The sequence below is a fragment of the Artibeus jamaicensis genome, unplaced genomic scaffold (assembly GCF_021234435.1).
Source record: "Artibeus jamaicensis isolate MK-2021 breed Jamaican fruit bat unplaced genomic scaffold, CSHL_Jam_final contig_387, whole genome shotgun sequence".
NCBI lineage: Eukaryota > Metazoa > Chordata > Mammalia > Chiroptera > Phyllostomidae > Artibeus > Artibeus jamaicensis.
In genome coordinates this window covers 12,966,726-12,978,099 of record NW_026521812.1, presented here as the reverse complement: position 1 = coordinate 12,978,099, position 11,374 = coordinate 12,966,726, and the positions used below count along the sequence as shown (strand labels likewise).

Sequence of the window (11,374 nt, the reverse complement as noted above, 5' to 3'; positions counted from 1 at the left end):
TGTCTGTCCATTTTTGTTGATTCTGTACCATTTATTTCAGCATACTGCCCTTTTGGTTGATCTTCGTTTACAGGCCAGTGTGTGACTCTTTGTTTTATCAGATTTCTGAGGACTTTATCTTGAATGGTTGATTTTAAAAGATGCTGCTTGCTTCCACCATGTTTATGGGAAATATAGTCTCTGACCTAGCAAGGCCTTACTCTGTAATGGTGGAAAATTCAGCTTTCTTCTCTTAAACATTTGAATTCACTGAATAGGCTCAGCCTTCTTTAAATATCACCTAAGTAAAAGGGAACAAGTTTAAACCCCTTGTGACTGGGCGAGTCACTTCTAACTAGGAATGTAACCTAAAAAGAAATGTCTTATTTTGTATCACCATAATCTTTTTGGTCCAAATTTTAATAGCTATCAATTATGTGTTTGGGATGATCCTGAATGCTTTATCGTGTTAGCATCTTATTTTATCTTCTCAGCATCCCAAGGGGTAAACCTTGTTCTTCCCATTTTGTACATGACAAACCAAAGCTCAATGAAAAGTTGTCACTTATAGAAAATGGTAGGAGTTTAAAGACAAATCCATTTGACGACTAAACCTGTTCCAGCTGATTCCAACCAAACCCTCCAAGTAGACAGCACATTTTTTTGGTTTCTCACTCCTTCCTGGAGCTTTCCAAAATATTACTGTGCATTTACTTCAGACTCAGAGTTAAATAGGCAATTGTAGCACCATCCTCCTCCTATTAATTAGTGCAAAAATTAGTAAGTGGAGTCTAATGCCAAGATGCATATCACACACAGACGCACAAAACAGGGCACATGTCACAGTGTGAAATTATTAAGAGGTAAGAAACCTTTTCTTGGATGAATTCAACTCAAAAAACAAATGCCCACCCCCCACCAAAACCACTGGATTAGCCCTTGCCATGTGGAGATCTTTGGGAAGATCCAAAGTCGAATTAAACAAAGTAATTGCACATAAGGAGCTCCCAGATTGTGATAAATAAACACAATTTAAACATGATTAAATTGGGGAAAAGCAGAACCTGAGACTATATCATGAAAGGATCACCGTCAGGAGGCTATATCTCTCTGGCATTTAACGCCATGCTCCTGAGTTAGTGACTCAGATGGAAGGTATGGCCTCAAGTGGCACATGGTTTGTTTAGCCAAGAAACGTCATTTGGAAAGACCTGACCAGTTTCCTATATCATTCAACTTCTCCCTAGCACAAAACAAGTCTTCTCCAATATAAAAATTAGTCTATTTACAAAAATGTTTGTAAATAGAATCATCACAAACATTTCTGAAAACTACTAAACATTAGCTTGACATGTTAAAGGATTTCTAGTATAATTGACTTAATGCTATCTACATAAGCGTGACTATAAATTTTTTCCCAACTGTGAGGAGCGAAGTATTATTTTTTTAAGTGAGCCTTTGATTTAAGATATAAAACATTTCAAGGAAACAGAGCATGTTCTTGTTAGTTTAGTGAGTGTTTTGTAGAGTACATGTTTATGCAGAAAAATGGAAACATAGCATATTGTTTTCCATAACTGGATATTAAGCATCCAAAGTATTTTTAAAACTTAGCCTCTATAATGTATATGAAGCTAAAATGTTATGTATTTTTTAAAATCACAGTTTCATGCCCAAGAAGAAATACTGCATGAATTTCATGCAGTAGAAGTATTGATGTGAAATATTGTACTTCAGATTTCAGTGGGATTGCCTTCAAATCTCAGATTTGTTCAAAAAGTAGATGCCCTGTGACACATTGTCGAATTTGGTAACATTGGATATGACGCCAAGTCTCCTACGTGCAGCCTCTGTCCCTGAGGACCATGTATGGGGAATCCTAGCAGACTCTGACAGTACTAAATTTTTTAAATCTTAGTGCAAAAACTTTTAAAAATGTGTACATTTGTGGATGCAGGGTAATGGCAAAGTACTATTTTGATTAAGGGGCATAATGTTAAACTTTGTCTTAAGTTTTTATTACATTTCAAATTGCAGCAAATCAAAAAAGATAAAACTTTATGAGACTGCAAGTATTTCTTGTAAGACACTTGCTTGTAAAAATTGTTCTCTGCCTTCATTTATTTTTGTTTTTATTTTAAAAGCTAAAGTCAAGGCAGGAAGAAGAAGGCAAGAAACCTCAAATCAAGGTAAACATTGTTATAGCAAAACACAGGATTGTGAAATTAACCAGATGGCATTTTCATGCAGGTCATACAAAGTGTCCCATATTCCCTTCCTCTCAGCAATACTTGCTTTACCTTTCTTTGGGATATTTTTTTATATAAATAGATACTATTAAAGAAAAATACTTCTGCATCATAGTTAAAATGCCAAAGGTTAAAGATAAGGAGAGAATCTTAAAAGCAACAAAAGAAAACAGTTACAAAATTATCCTGGTACAAGAGCAGGCCAGCCAGCCTAGAAGGGAGAGAATGGAAGGTCTCTTCAGCTGTCAGTCTGCTCCATGGTTCCATGCCTCTGGTTCTATTTTGCTCAGTTTATTTTGTTCATTAGATTCCACTTACAGGTGAGATCATGTGGCATTTGTCTTTCACTGCCTGGCTTATTTCACTTGGCATAATGCTCTTCAGATCCATCCATGCTGTCCCAAAAGGAGATACAACAGCAAAAATACCACTGTGTGAGACATATGAAATTTTACTGCCTATGTTTTCTTCTTGGTTGTTTACGGTATCATTATTTATATTAGAATCCTGCTTACCTGTGAAATGCAGTTAACACATCAGTTGGACCTATCTTCTGAATGCAGGGTGACCCTTCTGTTATTTAATGACTTAAAAAATGCCAGAGACTTGAGAAAAAAGGCCATGGAAGGTGCCATTGATGGTTCATTAATAAACCCTACTGTGATCATCGATCCATTTCAGATACTTGTTGCAGCAAACAAAGCAGTTTATCTCTACAAACTAGGGAAGATGAAGATGAGAACTCTTGCTAATGAAATTATTTTTAACCTGTCCCCAAATAACGATATTTCAGAGGCTTTGAAAAAATTTAGTATCTCAGTGAATGACTCTTCAATTCTAATTGTTGACATTGAAGATGGAGAAAAACAAATAGATCAAGAAAACCTAATATCTCAGGTAGAAGGTCATCAAGTTTCTCTGAAAAATCTTCCTGAAATAAAAAATATTACAGAAGTCAAAAAAGATATATAAACTATCTTCAAAAGAAGAAAGTATTGGGACATTGTTGAATAGTGTCATTTGTAGAATTTCAACAAAGATGTCTTGTGAAATTACAGAAATATTAAAAATGTTCAAATGTCTATTTGTAAAAAAAAAAAAGGAAAAGAAAAGAGAGAAGGCAGTTACCTACAAAGGAGTTCCCATAAGACTATGAGCTTATTTCTCAAAAGAAACTTTGAAGGCAAGAAGAGGCTGGCAAGAAGTATTCAAAATCATGAAAAGCAAGGGCCTACATCCAAGATTACTCTATCTAGCAAAGCTATCATTTATAATGAAGGGCAGATAAAGTGCTTCCCAGATAAGGTCAAGTTAAAGGAGTTCCTTATCACCAAGCCAACTTTATGTGAAATGTTAAAGGAACTTATCTAAGAAAAAAGGGACTTATCTAAGATAAATACTATGAACAGTACAATGACAACAAACTCACAACTATCAACAACTGAACTTAAAAAAAACTAAGCAAACAATTAGAACTGGAACAGAATCACAGAAATGATGATCATATGGAGAGTTATCAGTGGGGAAGGGGAAGGGAGAGAATGGAGGAAAAGGTACAGGGAATAAGACGTGTATTTGTAGGTACAAAAATAGGGAAAGTTAAGAATAGTGTAGGAAATGAAGAAGCCAAAGAACTTATATGTAGGAACCATGGACATGAACTAAGTGGGGGGATTGCTTTAGGGAATGGGGGTACCAGACAGAGGGGGGCAGATTGGGGCAAAGTAGATATAAAATGGGGCAACTATAATAGCATAACGAATTAAACATACAAAAAGAAAAGAAAATACTTTCCAAAATGTTTCTGTTTCAAATTTTGATAGAAACATGAAAGATATCCAGGCTCTACCTGAAGATTGTTTTCTATAACTGATACTACAAAAAACTGAAAAGAAAAATTTAAAAAGGGGCTTAAACTTGATGAGCTCTTGCATGTTTGGGTATATATCTGAGTTATCTAACCCCTTGATTTTCCATCTTATATGGAGTATTGTGAGATTTTTAGAAGATTCTCTGTTTCTGCTTACTTTCAGCTAAGTTGAAGATATTTTAAGATAAAACAAAAAAGATAGCCACTTGGCAGTTTTTGTGATAAAATGGTCAACAAATTATTTGTGTGTCAAAAGAAAACAAAATACTCCTATATGCCAGCATAAATTTTATGGAAGCTTTACAAATTATAAAGTATAATGATAATGACATAATAATTAAAACATGTGACCTAAGATGCTAGCACTGAGAAGAGTGACTAAAGTTAGACTACTTTGTTTGGTGTCTGCCTGTGTCTCTTTCTTTTGTGTCTTCACGCTCCTGCCACTTTGACCCTTAGTGACCACATATGGGCTTATGGAGGTAATTGTGGTAGCTTAGGAAGTCTTTCAGGAAGCTCAGCCCAGCAGTGGGTGGCCCTTAAAATGAAGTCATGTCACAGCAAGACATGATTAGTGTGCCAGGGGCGAGATGTATTCATAGATGAGTTTCTGAATTTCAACATTCTCTTCTATTCTAAGTCTCCTAAAAACCATGCTGCTATGTAAAATAAGGGCTTTAATATTGAGCCTGATTCAGACCACCTCTCTTTTCCAAAACTACATGCTGATTGAGGATTTACCCACTGACAAGCACATTGGTTTTTGTTTGGATGGATCAATCGGTATGCAATTGTCACCTGAGAGACAAGTCCAAAAACTTTTCACTGCTATGCCTCATTTATTGATTCATTCATTTGTGTATTAACTAATAAATTTATATATTTATTAAATAGCTTTGATAGAAAGTTTAAGATAGAATTACTAGGATTTAATAAATGATTGACTATAGAGAGAAAAACAAATGGAAGTCTTTACCAATTTTGGTTTTGTTAAAAAAATACTTTGCCAAGAAGATTTTTGCTATCTGGGATCCAGGTTATCAACTTCATACCCCTCTTTTTTTTGACTCCAGTAACAAAATTTGACCTAATAAAGGGGCTCCTCTGTCCTGGGACTATAATACTCTGTTTTTCCCACTCACTTCTTGTCTTCATGCTACCCGGGGAGGCTGCTTACACTGTGGCAAATTTGACCATAAACTTCTTTAAGAATGTTGGTTTTAAAATGAAGTTAAACTTATTTAAGGTATATAACCTTCTTTTTATTATTTAGTGTAAATGATTGCTTAAACTCCATACTCCAAATGCTACCCTTAAAAGATGTAATTGCATAAGCTAAATGTCTTTATGTATTTTATGAAACATAGCAAAATATTTAATAAGCAAATGGGATTTGATGTACATTTCTCACCCTCTGGAAAGCCTGTTTTTCTGTGACTACTATATGACTTTATTATTACACTTTATAACAGAAAGGAAATGCTTATTTTGCAGAATAATGACATAAAATGTGACAAAGAAATTACACTTTAAAGAAAAGCCAGCTACTTTCTAAAAGTTATGAAACCAAGAAAATAAAGACAGACTGTTATCAATGCATATTCTATATTTCTAAAATAAAGAAATCAAAGCAAACACTTTGTCAAACCAACAGTTTCTGTGGGAAGCATGTGACTGATTTCCCAGACAAATGATAAAGACTTGCTTTGACTTGATCTTATTTTTGCTGTTTCCCCCCCTACATGCGCAAACTCCATGTTTAAACTCATTGGCTCAAAGCGTGTCTTCGCTGAATTGGAGTAGACTTAATCCTGATGCACCTCCAGAGGAATGCTGCCAAAAAGAGAACACTGGTCAGTTGAAATGCAGTGCTCATCCTTTTTAGGTACAAGGAAAGTCGAAAATAAAGGTTCTTTGCTCCTCAGCTAGAAAACAATTTTAAAATACTTGAATAGAAATCAGATGTAAGGATGTGAGAAATGAACTTATCACTGATCACATCTATACTCACAGTCCCACTTAGTTATGAAAAACAGCTCACAAACAGACATCACAAAGAACAGAGAACCAAGTGCCAGGAGTCCACTGCATTGTGCATAGTTTTCCTGAAAACTTCCACAGTTGCTGCGTTCAATTTTGTTGTAAACTGAATCACCATAAGGTGCACTGTTGACATGCTTTTTTATATACTCACCTGAGGATATACTTATTGATTTTAGAGAGACAAGAAGTGGGGGGAGTGTGAAACATTGATGTGAGAGAGAAACATTAGTCAGGTGCCTCCCACGTGCACCCCAACCAGAGATCAAACCAGCAACCTGGGTTCGTGCTCTGACTGGGAAGGGAATTGAACCTGCAACATTTTGGTTTAAAGGACAATGCTGCAAACAACTGCTCCACCCTGCTGCGGCTGATATGCTTCCTGCTGTGCATTTGATAAGGGAGATAAAATAAAGCTTAAAAAAAGAAGGAAAAAAAACCACACTGGTGATTCTGTGCTTCCTTCACATAAAGATCTATTTTAAAGAGATTATTACAACATTCTTTATCCCCCATTTATCTTTGAAGAATGTAGGAATGGTAAATATTATCATCTTGATTACAAACTTGGAAACAAGTATAAAGTGTAAAGTGGTTGTTTTCTTGACTTTGTTATGTCAGCGAAGACATTATCTTTTCATAGTGGTCTGTTCAAAGTCTAAACCCTTTTTATAAGATGTTGGGAAATGAAGTAAAACTATTTTAAAAGCCCTGTTCTAATTTTCTCTAAATCTTCTCCAATTTCTTTCTGAAAACATTAGAAGGTATTAAAACATGAAGAGTTGCCCTTAAGGAGTAAACGTGATTTTATAAATGTAGTTAGTTATTAGGCACCCCATGTGCTTGAGTTATACACACGTTGGTCAATGTCATCTCTTAACAATAAAAATTTCCAAATTTTCTAACTTCTCTATGTCTACAGAATAAGCAAGCACAGGCATCTGTTTAGAGCAAACATAAAGTCATTGGAAGGGGAAATGACAGTGACTCAGTACCCTGACATGGGACAGCATGGCTACCTTAGCCTTGCTACTAGATGTCTAGGACAACTGATCTCTCTCGGAACCTGAGGCTTTCTCGGGCTCATAGTTATATACAGGCAGTGGTCTCATCATGTGAAAAGCATTTGGCACATCACAAAATTATAATGTAACAGCAACTCATAACTCCTTGGGGCTGTGAACAAGCTGAAATAATGCACATAGATTAGTTTTTAAAATATTCAGTTTTTCATGGTTACAAACAAAAGTAATTGTGCATTCCCTTAAAAAGTTGTTCTTTTAATGTCATTGCAAGAAGCCTGTAATTCCTATTAATTGCTTTTCTCTAAACTGTCTTAAATATGCATTACTTTTTTAAAGGAAAAACAATTTCATATTTTTATAGCAATATTATTGCCTTCCACGTTTATTAATGATATTAGTATATTCAGTTACTTAAGAATATTACTTTCTAGTTTCTCAGTGAGTATCCTTTATTTTTTAAAAATATTGTTTCCTTGAAGAAATAAAATGAAAGAAAATATTTGAACAAAAAACAAGATAGCTGGCCTAATGGTCCTCCTTTCTTTCAATGACAATCTTCTTTCTTTGTAAGTAATCTGAAAATAAATAGTAAATATTTGGTCTCTCCCAGGATGATTTTGCTTGTGTATTTACTCAGTTATTTTTTTCCTCACCTGAGGACATGCTTACTGATGAGAGACAGAGAGACAGAGAAAGAGAAACATCAATGTGAGAGAGACAACATCAGTCAGTTGCCCTACCGGAAACTGAAACCAGGGCCCGACCCACCCTCCCCTGACCTAGGCATGTGACCTGACCAGGGACCGAACCTGCAACATTGGAGTTTATCAGATGACACTTGAACCAACTAAACCACACCAGCCAGGGTCTCAAGGATAATTTTGGAACATTCATAAATAGGAAAATGCTTTTTAAAATGCAGTAAACTTCTAAAAGTATAAATTTTAAAATACAGTCAGTGTTGAAATAACAGGGATGAAAGAGATAAGTCAAAGAGTAAAGTAATAAATAACAATTGTTGAAAAATCAGGAGAAAAAATAGTGAAAAGAAAAGAAATGAAATGACCTCTACTCTTGTGACCCAGAGAGAATCAATGTTAACATGCTGGTGGGCACCCTTCAGAACTTATTTTCCATATGCATAATCAGCATCTCATTCCAGCAACTTTGGGAATTAAAATAATCACATTTCTTTAATTTAAAAAACTTAACTTTGGTTCAGCCTTTCCTAAGTGTCTTTTGGCAAAAGAATCTTGAAGATCCCTGGCTAATTCTGGCAATAGGAGAATCACCCCTCTTTCTAGCCTCTGCTCTCTTTTGAGAGAAGAGAATCTCAGATATGAACCGAGCAGCCAGTCTCTCTCCCTGTTGCCCTCAGGGCAGCAACCTCCACCCCCACCCACTCGTTTATTGCCTCTCGCATCTTTTTGCTGCCACAGTGTCCTCTGCAATCTGCTAGTAAAACCAGAATTCAAATGTACTTCAAGTAGAGCAGAGTTTAGCAAACTTTTCTGTAAAGGTCCAGGTAATAAATATTTTCAGCTATTTGGGTCAAGAGAAAGAAAACAATGATTTTATGATGTTTACTTATAAAATCTATAAGCCTTTTAAAGGTCAAAACACTTAAAAAGGTTTCTTTTCTTCATCTAACTTTTCTCAAGTATGGCAATCAAGTACGATCTAATTGACTTACCAATTGTAAATGGCTTCCCTCGCTTGGCTCACAAATGAACAATTTGGATACTCACTTTGAAGCCCAATTTTCATTAAAATTTTTTTGTGAAGAAATTATGCTGTAATAAAATATTCTACATTAGACCATATATTAGATGGGGAGGATTATTATAAATTTTATTTGGTGCAGTTAGTTCCAGTGGCCTTTTCTGTGTGGAGCTGTATACTAAAGTACTGAGAGGTAAAAGTCGTGACATCTCGGATTTGCTTTAAACTCCAGTAAAGAAAAAAAAAAGATTTAGAAAATATAAAATCTAACAAAATGTTACTTAGTATTAACATTCACAGAGAGGTATTAGCACAAAGAGTTCATTGCAATGTATCTGATGAATGTATGTTTAAATTTTTTTTCAAAAAAGATTAATAAGGAACAACTTGTGAAAACTAAAATTTTGGTACATTCCACTTTATTCATCTATATGTATGCAAAATACTTTACATTAAATTTTCTAATTTTCCAGCTCATTGTTTTTTGTTGATTTGGAAATATTGTATAGAACACAAAGTCTGGTTATGTTGATGTACATTATATTCTTTTAGCATAGCTGTAGCATCAGTACATAATAAACGCTTTTTATCATCTAATTCAATAATAAAATAACCTAACCCATACTTCACTGTGTCTTAAAAGCACAACATTTTAAGTTCAATTTTGTCTTCTTTCCTTGTGTTGACATAATAGGTGCACATTGGTAATTTATAAAATTCATGTTCTGGTACAGCAATACGCATGGCATTGGATAGGCTGTTGAGTTACAGTTGCATCACTGTGACTTGCAGTGCTCTGAGCAGAAGTTGAAGTGATGAGAGCCACATATGGTCCCTGTTGCAACTACTTAATGTTGCCAGTGTAGCGCAGAAGCTAGGATATAAAATACAAGCATAAATGTGTATGGCTGCATTCCAATGTTACTTTAATTATAAAGACTGAAATTTGCATTTCATATAACTTAATCTATCATGAAACATTTTTAATTAATCTCAACCATTTGAAAACATTGAAAACATTTTTACTTACTCATGGGCTGTACAAAAAACAGGCAGCAGGTCAGATTCGATTCATGGGTCAAAGTTTACCAATACTTGTTTAGATTAAATGCTTCATATTTTTGCCATTTTTCTCCTTATTCAAGAAGAATCAAAAGGAGGAAGAAAAGGAAGAGGAGGAAGGGTGAAAAGGTGGAAGGTAGGGTGAAGGGATTTCATGGTTCAGCTCACTAAAGTATAAAGTCTGCTCCTTATAGTCAAAGTTAGCTCATTTTCTATCTCTAGAATCACATTGGGACTTCGTCATGACTCTAGCTTTGTACTGAGAATATGAAAAAAGGACTAACTCCAGTATTCCCTAAATCTAGGATTAATAACTTCCCAGGGTCATTGGTGGTGAGATTGCACACTGACTTATCCTCCCTACCTTGATAAAAGCCACAAAATAAGGCAATGCATGATTGTCAGTTTTCAAATGTCTGATCTACTCAATCTTCCTCATGTCCACAATGCTGGTGTAAGCTTTTGTGCATTTGTTATATATGGATTGGAAGTCTCACACCTACATTTTTTCTTTTTTTCAAATACACACTCTAAGAAGGGGCAATCATAAAAAATTCAATTGGAGTTACTACTTCTCAGGGAGGAAAACTAAGGCTAAGCTACTTGTATGATGTCTTTTGTAATGATATTACACTCAGTTGGGACATGGGAAGGTCAAATGTCTCAGAATATTAATGGTGCAGTTAATTGTGAAAATAACAGACTGAAGTAAATAAAAAAGGTTTGAAATAGTTCAGTTTTTCTCACTCATTTACAGAATACACACACACACACCACACGCATGCGTGCATGGATTTGGGATTTGAAATTTGATTTTCTAATCTTAGTACCCACCTTGAAGAGCACTGCTTACCAAATGATCTAGTGTGAAAAACAAGCCTTGTTTTTCTCCAGAGTACATACTGAACCTGAATTGAAACAATCATATTTACTGTTAATCACCTAATGAGAATCCATCGCAACTTCCTGAACAAAAGAGATTCCCATAAACATTTGACCAAAGTTAGAAGTGCCATTTAAATTGCTGGACATGAAATAGATGAAAAAAGTCTACCTACTGAGGAAAGTGGTGAGTTTTCCCAAACAAAGTTTAAAAAAATGAAATAGGAAAATAAAGCACTTCTTCATAGAAATATGATTCTTAAAACAAAACAGATTTGGGAAGGAAGAAATTTTGTGAGGTTCACACTGTGAAAGTATAAAGGAGTAACTGCATTAACTATATTGGAAGGAGTCCAATTTTGATTCCTTTTCATTTTATTACCCTCAGGAAATTTGTCCAAATCGTGAATTTTGAATGTTAACATTTTAATGTAGTAAAACCTAGTGATGTGAAGTGGCCAGGGCAGATTGAGACACAGGCAGAGATAGTAGTGTTACAGGTGTCCCTTTGGATACTAGAGGGGATTACCCAGTTCTTTAAGAAT

General features: G+C 35.0%; 1 protein-coding gene across 1 annotated transcript; it reads left to right on the top strand.

Moving 5' to 3' along the window:
- Positions 1–2,750: 2,750 nt before the first annotated feature.
- LOC119044985 (EKC/KEOPS complex subunit TPRKB-like) lies at positions 2,751–3,200 on the top strand. The gene has a single exon (XM_037139575.2). It carries the CDS (start codon positions 2,751–2,753, stop codon positions 3,198–3,200), a length of 450 nt encoding a protein of 149 aa, XP_036995470.2.
- The last annotated feature ends 8,174 nt before the right edge of the window (positions 3,201–11,374 follow it).